Genomic DNA, 17,518 nt, shown 5'->3' with positions numbered 1-17,518 from the left:
TCTGCATGCATCAGGAAAATTTCAACTTTCTGTCTGATTACAGGAATGAAAGTGCAATTTACAGTTGTACAATTGATAATGTTATAGATATTTGTACAACTGGTGTGTAAAAGAGTGCCAGAGTAGGAGATATTGTATTACTGTAGTATTTTATGACCAAATGGATATTGAGTGTAACTTTTTTTTTATAGTCAAAAATGCTGAGAGGGTTCCTTTCCCACCATTTGGAAGAGACTCGACCATGCCAGGTTTAAATCAGGTAGGTGGGCTCCTGAACAATTTTAAGTTTAATGTATTCAGCCAACGTTCTTTTCTTTTGGTAGCAATTGCGTGTGAAGTAATTTATTCCCCTCCACAACTACCACAGATTAAATTAGTGCAATGTTACCAATTCAAAGTAGATTTGACGAGGGCGTCAATAAGCAATTGGCTTAACTGTTTTCAAAATTAATGGTAAAAGAGTATTTTACAGTTAAATATAAATACTAGCAATAGTGACAAAAAGAAAACGGCATACTTGTGAAATACCAGTATGCTAAAATCACGAGTAAATTTGCTGGAGTTTTCTTTGCACTGATCAATTAACTAGTCCAATTGTCAGGAGCTTAGCTTATGAGTTTTTCATGACAGTAATTTTTACATTAGACTTGTGATTTTATATGGATTATTGTCTCGGCAACACTGTGGAAAGAATAACCGTGGACTATTTTCAACCTGTTTTTTTTTGTCTTTGATAAAATGCATGTTGTATATCTCCCAGTTCCTCCTTAGATATTGGTTTAATTATCTGTCCTTGTCTTTCGATCTATGTAGTCAGAAACCAGTTTTAAGTATTTGGTTGAGAATAAGGGCATTGAATCTTTTTTTAAAAATAAATTTAGAGTACCCAATTCATTTTTTCCAATTTAGCGGAGACGAGGGTATCTGGTCTCTCTAGCGCAAAGTTTAGTGCTTGTACCATTTGTTTCTTGTACAACTGTGCTGTGAATTGTTTTAATAATCAGGGTATCCTCGCCGTATGTTGGTACAGAGTTTCTCCAAAGTCAAATTAATGATTATCATTTGGCCTTGTACAAATGTGATGGTTACTGTTTTAATGAAAGGATATGGCCAATCCACCTGCACACCAGCCTGCACATCTTTGAGTTAGAACAAAGAAAATTACAGCACAGGAACAGGCCCTTCGGCCCTCCCAGCCTGCACCGATCCAGATCTTTTATCTTTTATTGGGGACTCCATAGTTAGAGGAACAGACAGGAGGTTCTGTGGGAACGAAAGAGACTCACGGTTGGTGTGTTGCCTCTCAGGTGCCAGGGTTCGTGATGTCTCTGATCGTGGTTTTGGGATCCTTAAGGGGGAGGGGGAGCAGCCCCAAGTCGTGGTCCACACAGGTACCAACGACATAGGTAGGAAGAGAGATGGGGATTTGAGACAGAAATTCAGGGAGCTAGGGTGGAAGCTGAGAGCTAGAACAAACAGAGTTGTTATCTCTGGGTTGTTACCTGTGCCACGTGCTAGCGAAGTGAGAAATAAGAAGAGAGAGGAGTTGAACACGTGGCAACAGGGATGGTACAGGAGGGAGGGTTTTGGTTTCCTGGATAATTGGGGCTTATTCTGGGGTAGGTGGGACCTCTACAAACAGGATGGTCTTCACCTGAACCAGAGGGGTACCAATATCCTGGGGGGGAGATTTGCTAGTGCTCTTCGGGGGGGTTTAAACTAATTCAGCAGGGGGATGGGAACCTAAATAGTAGTCCCAGTGTACAGGATGTTGAGAGTAGTGAGGTCAGGGATAGGGTTAAAAGTTCGAAAGAGGGCACCGGCAGGCAAGACGCTGGTTTGAAGTGTGTCTACTTCAACGCCAGGAGCATCCGGAATAAGGTGGGTGAGCTTGCAGCATGGGTTGGTACCTGGGATCTCAATGTTGTGGCGATTTCGGAGACATGGGTAGAGCAGGGACAGGAATGGTTGTTGCAGGTTCCAGGATTTAGATGTTTCTGTAAGAACAGAGAAGATGGTAAAAGAGGGGGGGGGGGGGGGGGGGGGGGGGGGGGGGGGTGTGGCATTGTTAATCAAGGAAAGTATTACAGCGGTAGAAAGGACGTTTGAGGACTCGTCTACTGAGGTAGTATAGGCCGAGGTTAGGAACAGGAGAGGAGAGGTCACCCTGTTGGGAGTTGTCTATAGACCTCTGAATAGTTCCAGAGATGTAGAGGAAAGGATTGCAAAGGTGATTCTCGACAGGAGCGAGAGTAACAGGGTAGTTGTTATGGGGGACTTTAACTTTCCAAATATTGACTGGAAATACTATAGTTCGAGTACTATAGATGGGTCAGTTTTTGTGCAGTGTGTGCAGGAGGGTTTTCTGACACAGTATGTAGACAGGCCAACAAGGGGCGAGGCCACATTGGATTTGGTACTGGGTAATGAACCCGGCCAGGTGTTAGATTTAGATGTAGGTGAGCATAGGGGCTGGTTTAGCTCACAAGGCTAAATCGCTGGCTTATAAAGCAGGCCAGCAGCACGGTTTGATTCCCGTACCAGCCTCCCCGGACAGGCGCCGGAATGTGGCGACTAGGGGCTTTTCACAGTAACTTCATTGAAGCCTACTCGTGACAATAAGCGATTTTCATTTCATTTTCATAGAACATTGAACAGTACAGCACAGAACAGGCCCTTCGGCCCTCGATGTTGTGCCGAGCAATGATCACCCTACTCAAACCCACGTATCCACCCTATACCAGTAACCCAACAACCCCCCCCTTAACCTTACTTTTTAGGACACTACGGGCAATTTAGCATGGCCAATCCACCTAACCCGCACATCTTTGGACCGTGGGAGGAAACCGGAGCACCCGGAGGAAACCCGCGCACACACTGGGAGGACGTGCAGACTCCGCACAGACAGTGACCCAGCCGGAAATCGAACCTGGGACCCTGGAGCTGTGAAGCATTTATGCTAACCACCATGCTACCGTGCTGCCCAGCACTTTGGTGATAGTGATCACAACTCAGTTATGTTTACTTTAGCAATGGGCAGGGATAGGTATATACCGCAAGGCAAGAATTATAGCTGGGGGAAAGGCAATTATGATGCTATTCGGCAAGATTTAGGATGTATAGGATGGGGAAGGAAACTGCAGGGGATGGGTACAATCGAAATGTGGAGCTTTTTCAAGGAACAGCTACTGCGTGTCCTTGATAAGTATGTACCTGTCAGGCAGGGAGGAAGTTGTCGAGCAAGGGAACCGTCGTTTACTAAGGAAGTTGAAGCACTTGTCTAGAGGAAGAAGAAGGCTTATGTTAGGATGAGACATGAAGGCTCAGTTAGGGCACTTGAGAGTTACAAGTTAGCCAGGAAGGACCTTAAGGGAGAGTTAAGAAGAGCGAGGAGAGGACACGAAAAGTCGTTGGCGGATAGGATCAAGGAAAACCCTAAGGCTTTCTATAGGTATATCAGGAACAAAAGAATGACTAGAGTAAGATTAGGGCCAATCAAGGATAGTAGTGGAAAGTTGTGTGTGGAATCAGAGGAGATAGGGGAAGCGTTAAATGGATATTTTTCATCAGTGTTTACACTGGAGAAAGAGAATGTTGTCGAGGAGATTACTCAGGTTCAGTCGACCAGGCTAGATGGAATTGAGGTTCAAAAGGAGGAGGTGTTATCAATTTTGGAAAATGTCAAAATAGATAAGTCCCCTGGGCCAGATGGGATTTATCCTAGGATTCTCTGGGAAGCCAGGGAGGAGATTGCAGAGCCTTTGTCCTTGGTCTTTATGTCGTCTTTGTCGACAGGAATAGTGCCGGAAGACTGGAGGATAGCAAATGTTGTCTCCTTGTTCAAGAAGGGGAGTAGAGACAACCCTCGTAATTATAGACCTGTGAGCCTTACTTCGGTTGTGGGTAAAATGTTGGAAAAGGTTATAAGAGATAGGGTTTATAATCATCTTGAAAGAACAAGTTGATTAGCGATAGTCAACACGGTTTTGTGAAGGGTAGGTCATGCCTCACAAACCTTATTGAGTTTTTTGAGAAGGTGACCAAACAGGTGGATGAGGGTTAAAGCGGTTGATGTGGTGTATATGGATTTCAGTAAGGCATTTGATAAGGTTCCCCACGGTAGGCTATTGCAGAAATAAGGAAGTATGGGATTGAAGGTGATTTAGCGGTTTGGATCAGTAATTGGCTAGCTGAAAGAAGACAGAGGGTGGTGGTTGATGGCAAATGTTCATCCTGGAGTTCAGTTACTAGTGGTGTACCGCAAGGATCTGTTTTGGGGCCACTGCTGTTTGTCATTTTTATAAATGACCTGGAAGAGGGTTGTAGAAGGATGGGTTAGTAAATTTGCAGATGACACGAAGGTCGGTGGAGTTGTGGATAGTGCTGAAGGATGTTATAGGATACAGAGGGACATAGATAAGCTGCAGAGCTGGGCTGAGAGGTGGCAGATGGAGTTTAATGCGGAAAAGTGTGAGGTGGTTCACTTTGGAAGGAGTAACAGGAATGCAGAGTACTGGGCTAATGGCAAGATTCTTGGTAGTGTAGATGAACAGAGAGATCTCGGCATCCAGGTACATAAATCCCTGAAAGTTGCCACCCAGGTTAATAGGGCTGTTAAGAAGGCATATGGTGTGCTAGCCTTTATCAGTAGGGGGATTGAGTTTCGGAGCCACAAGGTCATGCTGCAGCTGTACATAACTCTGGTGCGGCCGCTCCTGGAGTACTGCGTGCAGTTCTGGTCACCACATTATAGGAAGGATGTGGAAGCTTTGGAAAGGGTTCAGAGGAGATTTACTAGGATGTTGCCTGGTATGGAGGGAAGGTCGTACGAGGAAAGGCTCAGGGACTTGAGGTTGTTTTCGTTAGAGTGGAGAAGGCTGAGAGGTGACTTAATAGAGACATATAAGATAGTCAGAGGGTTAGATAGGGTGGACAGTGAGAGTCTTTTTCCTCGGATGGTGATGACCAACACGAGGGGACATAGCTTTAAATTGAGGGGTGGTAGATATAGGACAGATGTCAGAGGCAGTTTCTTTACTCAGAGTAGTAGGGTGTGGAACGCTCTGCCTGCAACAGTAGTAGACTCGCCAACTTTAAGGGCATTTAAGTGGTCACTGGATAGACATATGGATGAAAATGGAATAGTGTAGGTCAGATAGGCTTCAGATGGTTTCACAGGTCGGCGCAACATCGAGGGCCGAAGGGCCCGTACTGCGCTGTAATGTTCTATGTTCTAAACCTGTCTCCTATTTTCCAAGGTCTACTTCCCTCTGTTCCTGCCTGTTCATATACCTGTCTAGATGCCTCTTAAATGATGCTATCGTGCCCGCCTCTACCACCTCCGCTGGTAAAGCGTTCCAGGCACCCACCACCCTCTGCGTAAAAAAACTTTCCACGCACATCTCCCTTAAACTTTCCTCCTCTCACCTTGAAATCGTGACCCCTTGTAACTGACACCCCCACTCTTGGGAAAAGCTTGTTGCTATCCACCCTGTCCATACCTCATAATTTTGTAGACCTCAATCAGGTCCCCCCTCAACCTCCGTCTTTCCAACGAAAATAATCCTAATCTACTCAACCTTTAGAACATAGAACGATACAGCGCAGTACAGGCCCTTCGGCCCACGATGTTGCACCGACATGGGAAGTCAAAAACTAACGGCCATCTAACCTACACTATGCCATTATCATCCATATGCTTATCCAATAAACTTTTAAATGCCCTCAATGTTGGCGAGTTCACTACTGTTGCAGGTAGGGCATTCCACGGCCTCACCACTCTTTGCGTAAAAAACCTACCTCTGACGTCTGTCCTATATCTATTACCCCTCAATTTAAGGCTATGTCCCCTCGTGCTAGCCACCTCCATCCGCGGGAGAAGGCTCTCACTGTCCACCCTATCTAACCCTCTGATCATTTTGTATGCCTCTATTAAGTCACCTCTTAACTACCTTCTCTCTAACGAAAACAACCTCAAGTCCATCAGCCTTTCCTCATAAGATTTTCCCTCCATACCAGGCAACATCCTGGTAAATCTCCTCTGCGCCCGTTCCAAAGCTTCCACGTCCTTCCTATAATGAGGCGACCAGAACTGTACGCAATACTCCAAATGCGGCCGTACCAGAGTTTTGTACAGCTGCAACATGACCTCATGGCTCCGGAACTCAATCCCTCTACCAATAAAGGCCAACACACCATAGGCTTTCTTCACAACCCTATCAACCTGGGTGGCAACTTTCAGGGATCTATGTACATGGACACCGAGATCCCTCTGCTCATCCACACTGCTAAGAATTTTACCATTAGCCAAATATTCCGCATTCCTGTTATTCTTTCCAAAGTGAATCACCTCACACTTCTCTACGTTAAACTCCATTTGCCACCTCTCAGCCCAGCTCTGCAGCTTATCTATGTCCCTCTGTAACCTGCAACATCCTTCCACACTGTCTACAACTCCACCGACTTTAGTGTCGTCTGCAAATTTACTCACCCAACCTTCTGTGCCCTCCTCTAGGTCATTTATAAAAATGACAAACAGCAACGGCCCCAGAACAGATCCTTGTGGTACGCCACTCGTAACTGAACTCCATTCTGAACATTTGCCATCAACCACCACTCTCTGTCTTCTTTCAACTAGCCAATTTCTGATCCACATCTCTAAATCACCCTCAATCCCCAGCCTCCGTATTTTCTGCAATAGACGACCGTGGGGAACCTTATCAAACGCTTTACTGAAATCCATATACACCACATCAACTGCTCTACCCTCGTCTACCTGTTCAGTCACCTTCTCGAAGAACTCGATAAGGTTTGTGAGGCATGACCTACCCTTCACAAAACCATGCTGACTATCCCTAATCATATTATTCCTATCTAGATGATTATAAATCATATCTCTTATAATCCTCTCCAAGACTTTACCCACAACAGACGAGAGGCTCACCGGCCTATAGTTACCGGGGTTATCTCTACTCCCCTTCTTGAACAAAGGGACCACATTTGCTATCCTCCAGTCCTCTGGCACTATTCCTGTAGCCAATGATGACATAAAAATCAAAGCCAAAGGCTCAGCAATCTCTTCCCTGGCTTCCCAGAGAATCCTAGGATAAGTCCCATCAGGCCCCGGGGACTTATCTATTTTCACCTTGTCCAGAATTGCCAACACTTCTTCCCTACGCACCTCAATGCCATCTATTCTAATAGCCTGGGTCTCAGCATTCTCCTCCACAACATTATCTTTTTCCTGAGTGAATACTGACGAAAAGTATTCATTTAGTATCTTGCTTATCTCCTCAGCCTCCACACACAACTTCCCACCACTGTCTTTGACTGGCCCTACTCTTACCCTAGTCATTCTTTTATTCCTGACATACCTATAGAAAGCTTTTGGGTTTTCCTTGATCCTACCTGAAACTTCACGCCTCATCTTCACATAGGCCTCCTTCTTCCTCTTAACAAGAGATTCCACTTCTTTGGTAAACCACGGTTCCCTCGCTCGACCCCTTCCTCTTTGCCTGACTGGTACGTACTTATCAAGAACACGCAATAGCTGTTCCTTGAACAAGCTCCACATATCCAGTGTGCCCAACCCTTGCAGCCTACTTCTCCAACCTACACATCCTAAGTCATGTCTAATGGCATCATAATTCCCCTTCCCCCAGCTATAACTCTTGCCCTGCGGGGTATACTTATCCCTTTCCATCACTAACGTAAAGGTCACCGAATTGTGGTCACTGTTTCCAAAGTGCTGACCTACCTCCAGATCTAACACCTGGCCTGGTTCATTACCCAAAACCAAATCCAATGTGGCCTCGCCTCTTGTTGGCCTGTCAACATATTGTGTCAGGAAACCCTCCTGCACACATTGTACAAAGAACGACCCATCTAATGTACTCGAACTATATCTTTTCCAGTCAATATTTGGAAAGTTAAAGTCTCCCATAACAACTACCCTGTTACTTTCGCTCTTTTCCAGAATCATCTTCGCCATCCTTTCCTCTACATCCCTAGAACTATTAGGTGGCCTATAGAAAACTCCCAACAGGGTGACCTCTCCTTTCCTGTTTCTAACCTCAGCCCATACTACCTCGGAAGAAGAGTCCCCATCTAGCATCCTTTCCGCCACCGTAATACTGTCCTTGACTAGCAGCGCCACACCTCCCCCTCTTTTGCCCCCTTCTCTGAGCTTACTAAAACACCTAAACCCCGGAACCTGCAACAACCTCCCCAAAGAGCACTAACAAATCTTCCCCCCCCCCAGGATATTGGTGCCCCTCAGGTTCAGATGTAGACCATCCTGTCTATAGAGGTCCCACCTTCCCCAGAAAGAGCCCCAGTTATCCAGAAATCTGAATCCCTCCCGCCTGCACCATCCCTGTAGCCACGTGTTTAATTGCTCTCTCTCCCTATTCCTCATCTCACTATCACGTGGCACGGGCAACAACCCAGAGATAACAACTCTGTTTGTTCTCGCTCTGAGCTTCCATGCTAGCTCCCTAAAGGCCTGCCTGACATCCTTGTCCCCTTTCCTACCTATGTCGTTAGTGCCAATGTGGACTACGACTTGGGGCTGCTCCCCCTCTCCCTTAAGGACCCGGAAAACACGATCCGAGACATCACGTACCCTTGCACCTGGGAGGCAACATACCAAACGTGAGTCTCTCGCTCCCACAAAATCTCCTATCTGTGCCCCTGACTATTGAGTCCCCAATTACTAATGTTCTACTCCTTTCCCCCCTTCCCTTCTGAGCAACAGGGACAGACTCCGTGCCAGAGGCCCGTACCCCATGGCTTACCCCTGGTAAGTTGTCCCCCCCCCCCACAAGTATCCAAAACGGTATACTTGTTACTCAGAGGAACGACCGCAGGGGGTCCCTGCACTGACTGCTTCTTCCCAGTCCCTCTTACAGTTACCCATCTGTCTCCAGTCTTTGGTGTAACTACTTCCCTGAAGCTCCTATCTATGACCCCCTCTGCTTCCCGAATGATCCGAAGTTCATCCAGCTCAAGCTCCAGGTCCCTAACATGGTTTTTGAGGAGCTGGAGTTGGGTGCACTTCCCACAGATGAAATCAGCAGGGACACTGACGGTGTCCCTCACCTCAAACATTCTGCAGGAGGAGCATTGTACTGCCTTCCCTGACATCACCTCTAGATTAAAAAAAAAACAAGAAAAGAAAAATAAAGGAAGATCTTACCTGATATTCCCTCAAACCCTGCTCCCGCTGAAAGGTAAGCAAATTTAAAGGCACTCGCTCACCTTCACGACAGGCCCCTGCTCCCGCTTCCCAACGACCGTAGGGTTTTTTTTTTGGTTAGAGGAGGAGGTAGGGTGGGAAACACTGACGAAGTGTTTCGGGTTTAACTGTCACTTGACAACAGCCCCTCCACAAACCACCTTCAAATTAGGCTGACCGCACTGCACGTATGCAAATTTCCCCAGAACAGCTGATCAGTAGCTCTGCTCTGCTGCCCTCTGCTGGATGCTTGTCTTCACTCAAACTCCTTTGGTCTCCTTCGCAGGTACACCTTCAAATTAGGCTGACCGCACTGCACGTATGCAAATTTCCCCAGAACAGCTGATCAGTAGCTCTGCTCTGCTGCCCTCTGCTGGATCTTCATAGCTAGCACCCTCCATACCAGGCAACATCCTGGTGAACCTCCTCTGCACCCTCTCCAAAGCATCCACGTCCTTCTGGTAATGTGGCGACCAGAACTGCACGCAGTATTCCAAATGTGGGGCGAAATCCACGCAAACACAAGGAGAATGAGCAAACTCTACGCAGACAGTTATCCAGAGCCGGGATCGAACCTGGGACCCCAGTGATCCAGAGCTAGGATCGAATCTGGGACCTCGGTGCCGTGAGGCAGCAGTGCTAAGCACTGCACCACCGTGCTGCCCAGGGCATTGAATCTTTAAGTGTCATTTTGTTTCTCATTTAAAGCCATATTAGTACAAAAAGCTCTGAAATAGATAACTGATGCATGATTTCTTCGCTGATACTAATGTTTAGCTCACTGGGCTAAATCGCTGGCTTTGAAAGCAGACCAAGGCAAGCCAGCAGCACGGTTCGATTCCCGTAACAGCCTCCCCGAACAGGCGGCGGAATGTGGCGACTAGGGGCTTTTCACAGTAACTTCATTTGAAGCCTACTCGTGACAATAAGTGATTTTCATTTTGTTTCATTTCATTATGTAAAATTTTTGACTAATTTGGTTATTTCTTTAGAATTTCATAAGCACAAGAAGTAAGTGGGTTTAAATTTTAACATTAATGCAAAAGCAAAATGACACAGGTGCTGAAAATACACAGTAAGAACTGGAAATACTCTTGTCAGGCTGCACCTGTAGACAGAGAAACAGCTGGGGCGGGATTCTCCAACTCCCACCCCCCACCGGGTTGGAGAATCGGCGGGGGGCGTGAATCCTGCTCCGGTGCCGGCTGCTGAATTCTCTGGTGCCGGTTTTCGGGCAGGGGCGGGGATCATGCTGCGCCGGTCTGAGGACGTTGGCAGCGGCTCTCTCGCCGCCGCCGCCCCCCCCCCCCCCCCCCCCCAAGCAATTCTCCGGGCCCCGTCGGCCAGTCCCGCTGGTGTGAAATGGACATGGTCCATCCAGGCGGGACCTGGCTTGGAGGGTGGCTAGCGGTGTCCTCGAGGGGGAATCCGCCCCCGGGGGGGGGGGGGGGGGGGGGGGGGCACGGCCTGGCCCACAATCGGGGCCCACCGATCTGCGAGCGGGCCTGTGTCATTGGGGCACTCTTTCCCTCCGCGCCGGCCTCCGTTAGGCTCCGCTATGGCCGGCGCGGAGAAGAGACGCCCTGCGCATGTGCAGGACATACGCCGGCCATTCTGTGAATGCGCCAGAACATGCTGGTCGTCCACGTGGCGCCAACCCCACCGGCGTAGCCCCCAGAAATGCGGAGGATTCCGCAACTTCTGGGCGGCCCGATGCCGGAGTGGTTCGCACCGCTCTTGGCACCAGCATTGTACCAACCGGCCAGTTGCGGGAGAATCCCGCCCCTGATGTTTTAGATTGATCACCTTTCCTCGGAACTGTTACCAACATGACTGTTGCCACTCGTGCGGATGTTGTTACAGAGAAAATTAAACTTTTTAAATCCACTATGCGTCAATGATCAGCACAAACTTTCTTTCATTCCAACGACATTAGGCTTAACAGCGTACAAAAGAAATCCATGTTTAGCTTTTCATTCAGCCAGTTTAGTTGTTACAACCCTCAGTGGCTTTTCATGTATTTTTTAACAATTAGCAATCGGCTTGCTGCAACTATGGATGTTCCAACAATGTCCCATTTAATTTCTAAGAATTTGATTACTGAATCATAACAACCTGGCGGGGGGAAAATCCGTGTTCTCAAAAGCCAAATTGATTCAGTCATAGATCAACGTATAATTGGTATGGTCAGCCATTTTATTTTGATAATGTTACAAATAATTGTACAGTTCCAAAATGTCTCTTTATTAAAATCCTCAAAAAGGAGTACTTATTTTGTGTGAATAATTTCTGTTTGAATTATAAAATATTTGGTTAGATTTGAAACTTCTTGAGCTAACAGTGGTATGAAAAGGTTTCTTTTTGTATGTCTGCATTTAATAACTTACTGAATTCCACCCTGTTGCCCCCTCACTGCTGTTTTTCTTCTATCAGAATTCATCAGTCGTGTTGTATAAAGATGCATAAGATTGACCTCTGCAAAGTGCGTTAGACATTTATATTCAACATCAGCTTTCTGAATGAGCAGCGTAGTCACTTGCTGTTTCACCAAGCCATTGAGAAGCCAAGTAACATAATCCTGCAATTAATTTATCAGTATGGCTTGATGGAGAAGCATATTCATCCCAACGTGGCCTGTTAACTATACCATTATATAGTTTCAGCCATCAAAATTCATTCAATTAAACTATTAAGATCTGTGTGGCAATCTCCATGGCTTTTTATTTTACAGTTACAGCATTGACTGAAGTCATGTAACTTCAATGGAATTGTTGCTTCTCGTGAGTTAAATTCAGTGCAGTGCGCTAACTCAAACATTGTTGGAAAAGGAAAGAAATAGGATTAAATTTTTTGCACCAATTAAACAATGTTAAATGTAATTCTTAATTGTACTGTAGTAAACCAAGATGCTCATACTGATCATGAATGCATTTATGTTCTGATATAGGGAAGTTTTCTGAACTCTGAAATGGGAATGGCTAATTCAGGAGCAATATCGCCAACTGGAGTCAAATCGGGCTCACAGTATTACCCCTATGCCAGCAATCCTCGAAGGCGACCAGTGCAAGAAACAAGTAATCTAGGTAACATCCACAGAGAAATTGCTTTGTATTATGTATGCAGTTTTCTCAGTGTCTCTTCCATCCTTGGTTTTGATTTCCTCAATTTAGTAAACATGCAGTTAATCTTTTTGTGAAGGGATAAAAACCGCATTCTTTCTCGTTTGTGGTATGTTATTTTGTGCAATAATGGAAAGTGTTTTAAATGTTACTGTTAGTGTTTCTGATTATGTTGTTTCTTCTCTTTGGTCCACTAATGTTCGCCCATTTGATTCTGTCTTCTCTTCCTTCCTCGCGTGCCCATTCTTGCTCTCATTCTCTTGCCCTCAATTTCTTGTTCACTTTAATTCCGCAAATGGCATTGCAAACTAGTTCATTCGTTCAAAATGCAAACTTCATTTTATTAGCTTCACTTTATAATTTTGAATGTTAATCCATATTATCCCTCCCTAGAACCGCAGCCCAAGAAAGTACGAAAGGTACCTCCTGGCCTTCCATCTTCGGTAAGCATTTTGTTTCTTGATAACATTCTTATTAAAATAGCTGGCTGAAAGTAACTTGGCTAATTCATAAGCAAGCAAAGTTACCAAACTGCTTGTCTAACATCCAGTCAGAGTTGGGCTAATTCATAAGCAAGCAAAGTTACCAGACTGCTTGTCTAACATCCAGTCAGAGTTGGGCTAATTTAGAAGCAAGCAAAGTTACCAGACTGCTTGTCTAACATCCAGTCAGAGTTGAGCAGAAACTTTCTCCCAACTGAATTTTGGGACGACCAAGCCATTGTCTTCTGTCCCTTTCACAAACACTCTTCCATAGACGCCAATCTTACTCCTATCTTATTTACAAGCGTTTATTTGCAGTTTGGTTTGGGCTTTAGCTAGCCCTCGGACCTGACCCTTGCAGCTTTGTCCCTCGCGTTCTTTCGGTTTGCCGTCACCCTCCCTTTCACCACCCCCCTCCCCCAAACTTCCTTTTCTTCTCTAACCTGTGAGAGACCCACCCCACCACCACCAAGTTGGTGGACGGCTTGTTCTGACCCACGGATGGCAAATTTTATTTTCTTAGAAATTGCGCCAGATCGAACAGCCAGTCTGTAGCCTTGGGTGGTGCCACCGATTGCCAGCCGAGCAGGATTCTCTGGCGGGCGATCAGGGATAAAGGATAGGGCATCGACACCCCTTGAGTCTGCCACCTTTGGGGATGGCTCCACCCTCACTCCCACCCCCCAGACTGGCTTCAAAGAAGGTCGTCCAGTACCCAACGAATCTGGGGCATGCCCAGAACATGTGGGTGTGGTTGGCTGGGCCTCCCTGGCACTGTTCACATTCGTCCTCCACCACCTGAAAGAACCCACTCATTTGAGTTCTGGTTAGGCTCGCTCTGTGAACCACTTCTAGCTGCGTTAGGCTCAGCCCTGTGCACGCGAAAGTGAAATTCGCCCTGTACAGTGCTTCGATCCAGAGTGTCTCTCTCTTTCTCCCCACTCCCTTGATGAGTCGATGCCCCCACCCCATTGATGAGTTGATGCGTGTCCATACCGTGGTTTTCTTTATGAAATCCGCCTCGTCCCAGTTCGGAGTGTACATCTTTACCGAGTCCACCAGTGCCGCTTCCAGGACACCAGCAATCATGACATACCCTCCCCCATAACTGTCTTGTCTCCATGAAGGCTGTCCTCTTGTTCAGTAGTATGGCCACCCCTAGCCCTCGTCCCATAACACGATTGGTACAACTGACCCACCCAGCTCTACCGTACCCAAGTCGTTCCTTCTCCCTCTGGTATGTCTCCTGGAGGAAGATAACATTGACCCTCAGAATGGCCATCTTTGTCATTCACTCCATGTTACTGGAACCCAACACTCCAAGGTTTTCCTTTGCTTCAGGGTCCACATAGATGGCTGCTCTTGGTGCCGCTGTTTTCACTGCCGCCATGTGTGTCCTGTCGTAGCCAACTTTCTACCCCTGTACCCTGGTTTACCTTCTTTGGATTGGCCTTCCCACCCCCCACCCCCCTCCCCTTTCTGCCAGGTACTCCCTCCCTGTTGGGAGCTGTGCTGTGGCTCCTCCTTCACCCCCTAGTTCCCTACGCTGTCTTGCTCGCTAGTGTGGCCCCTCCGGGGAACGATCCCTGTCTTCCTCCCCCTGTTGTCTTCTTTCACTACCCCTCCCTTTCTCCACTCTCACCTGTTTCTGCCCCTTTCTGCTCTCACCCCCTCCTTCCTGGGGCTCAAAGCTAGGTCGAAAGAAAGACAGTTTTGTCCCACGCAAATGTCTTTCTCTTTAAAGTGAGTTTACTTTCCCGGCTGGTGCAGTGAAGTAGAATTCCTTTCCTGGAAGGTTACCCACAGTTTGGCCGCGGACATTATACCAAACCGGACCCCAATCTTGTGCAGGGCCACCCTTAGCTGTGTTAAATTCAGTGTGGCACTTGGCCAGGTCTGTCCCAATGGCCTGGTAGACTCTGGATGACCCTCCTACTAGCAGGACCAAGAGTGCCTTGCCCAGTTCAGGATGTTCTCCCAGTCTTTGTAACAGTGCTGCTTCTCCCCCACCTTAGGTTTTGGCCGGAGTGTTTTGTGGATTCAGTCTATCTCCAGGGGTTTGGGAAAGCTCTCCCTTCTGACCAGGTTACCCATGATATGGAGGTTTTGGCGACACGACCAATTCTCTTGGTCCTCCATCTTCCCCTTCAGTGGCCCTTGCGTCACTACCACCCTTGCCACTTCTTTTTTCAGGGAAGCGATTCGGTCACTTTGGTTAGCCACCGCTTTCTTTAGGTCCATGATTGTTGCCTCCAGTCATGTCCCGTTCCTCCTCTCCAGGCTTTTGATAGCCCTGCCATCCTTTCGGGTCCTCAAGTTATTGCCAAGCATTTCACAGTAGTTGCGACTGTCTTGAGAGGGTGGGGGGGAAGGGATTCAACAGGTTTGGTGGGCTATTTTTGTACAAAAAGTTCAATTTCTCTGAGTTCCCGGAGGAGAGCCACCTTCCCTACATCCGCTTAACACATCATCATCCTCTCTTTCTCCTCCTCTCCTTTCCTTCTCCTTCTCCTCCTCCTGCCGCCACCGGCAACCCAGAAGCCAGGTTCCAGGGTTTTGATCCAGTGACACTGAAGTAACAGTGATATAATTCCAAATCAGGATGGTGCATAGCTTGGAGGAGAACTTGAAGCAAGTGGTGTTCCCAGGCATCGTGCCCTTGTTGGTGGTAGAGGTTCCATGATTGAAAGATGTGACTGAAGGACCTTTGGGGAGTTGCTGCAGTGCATTTGTAGATGGTACATTATTGGTGATGGAGGCAGTGAATGTTTAAGGTGATGGATGGGCTGCCAGTTAAGTGGACTACTATGCCCTAAATGGTGTTGAGCTTCTTGAATGTTGTTGGAGCTGCTCTCATCCAGGCAAGTCCATCACACTCCTGACTTGTGGTGTGTAGATACTGGACAGGCTTTTGGGAGTTAGATGAGTTAAAATGTGGCGACTAGGGGCTTTTCACAGTAACTTCATTGAAGCCTACTCGTGACAATAAGCGATTTTCATTTCAGTTACTTCCTGCATAATTCCCAGTCTCTCACTTGCTCTCATAGCCACAGTATTTATACTGCTGGTTCCAGTTCAGTTTCTAGTAACCCCCAGGATAATTCAACGATGATAATGCCATTGACTGTCTTGGGATGATGGATAGATAATTTCTTCTTGGAGGTGATCGTTGCCTGGCACTTGTGTGGACCAATGTTACTTGCCAGTTATCAGTTTAGGATATTGTCCAGGTCTTACTGCACATGGTTATGGCTGCTTCAGTATTTGAGGAGTCACAAATGGTACAAATTTGTGCAATAATCAGCGAGCATCCCACTTTTGACCATGCATCAGATGGAAGGTCATTGAAAAAGCACCTGAAGATGGTTCGCCCTGAGGATCTTTTGCAGCGATGTTCTGAGATGATTGATCTGCAACCCCACAACCATCTTCCTTTGTGTTAGGTATGGCTCAGTGGAGAAATTTCCCCCTGATTCTCATTCACTCGAAAGGGCTCCTTAATGTCTCACTTTGAAAAATGCTGCCTTGATACCCAGGGCAGTCATTCTCACCTCGCCTTGGGTTCAGCTCTTTTGTCCATGTTTGAGTGAAGGCTGTAATGAGGTCAGGGTTCTCGTGGTGCCCAGGTGGAACCCAAACTGAACGTCAGTGAGCAGGTTGCTGTTGAATAAATGCCACTTGATATCATTGTCGACAACCTCTTCGTAACTAATTTAGGCTGAGGACCTGGGTTTCAATTAGCTAGTTTTTTAAAAACTCTTCTAGCTTGAATTAAAGGATAACTACCAAGGTAAATCTGGACAAATAGATTTTGCTTCCATTCCCCTCGTACAATTAGCTTTCCCATTAGAAAACTAATTGTACTTTGACAAACCCTAATTTTTTGGCCTCTACCTGTTTGGTAGACTGTTCCATTTATTACTTGTGATCTTAACTCAAGTTTTCTTTAGATTTGCTTTTAGTTAATTTCTATTTTCTATCCTCTAATTCTTCGCTCTTAGCATGCATCACAGTCGCAATCTAGGCACACCTTATCTACAGTAATTAATATTTCATATACTTCAATGAGGCATTTCCTTTAATCTTTTCTTTTTAGACTGTAAAGCATAAGCCTCTTTAATGTTTCCTCATAGCTTGTTCACTGACTTGGTCCATCAGTGGGTGAGCGCAGCCTTTGTAGAGCAGTTGGGGTGAGCACAGTGGGCTTGCTTAAGAATTCTAACTCTTGTCAGCTTTTCCCTTACCATCAAATTTCTCCAGCAAAGATCGAGAGAGAGAGTATGGTTAATAATGAAACATAATAAAGCAAGTGATGGGGGGGGTGGGGAACGTTTCACTGTTTTCTGACCATTATTATTTGAAGCCCATTTCATGCAGATTATCCAAGCATTGAAGGGGGGGGGGTTAAAGCATGGGCAGAATAAAGGACCCGGAAACAGAAGCATTATTTCTCTCCCTAGCCCTGTTTTTTGTCGACATTGACTCTCCAATTTTAAAAATAAATTTAATGTAGCCAAATTTTATTTTTTCCGATTTAAGGGGAAATTTAGCGTGGCCAATCCACCTAACCTGCACGTCTTTGGATTGTGGGGGTGAAACTCATGCAGGCACGGGGAGAATATGCAAACTCCACATGGACAGTGACCCAGGGCCGGGATTTGAACCCGGTTCCTCAGCACCGT

The 17,518-nt window shown here is 46.5% G+C and overlaps 1 protein-coding gene across 18 annotated transcripts in view; it reads left to right on the top strand.

Annotated features, from left to right (window-relative positions):
* The window catches only part of LOC119953376 (transcription factor 12-like), a 193,134-nt gene that overhangs the window by 106,581 nt on the left and 69,035 nt on the right, over positions 1 to 17,518 (top strand). For all 18 annotated transcript variants that reach the window (XR_005458010.1, XR_005458009.1, XM_038777585.1 and 15 more), the window contains 3 exons: positions 192 to 259; positions 12,183 to 12,318; positions 12,748 to 12,797. Coding sequence is in view for 16 of the 18 variants with exons in the window: in XM_038777585.1 (XP_038633513.1) it covers positions 192 to 259; positions 12,183 to 12,318; positions 12,748 to 12,797 (254 nt within the window). In the remaining 2 variants the exon portion in view is untranslated. The remainder of the gene's footprint in view (positions 1 to 191; positions 260 to 12,182; positions 12,319 to 12,747; positions 12,798 to 17,518) is intronic.

This window comes from Scyliorhinus canicula, chromosome 18 (genome assembly GCF_902713615.1).
Source record: "Scyliorhinus canicula chromosome 18, sScyCan1.1, whole genome shotgun sequence".
In the NCBI taxonomy this organism is placed as follows: Eukaryota; Metazoa; Chordata; class Chondrichthyes; order Carcharhiniformes; family Scyliorhinidae; genus Scyliorhinus; species Scyliorhinus canicula.
The sequence above is the reverse complement of the archived record's forward strand: the minus strand, read 5'-3'. Positions and strand labels throughout refer to the sequence as shown.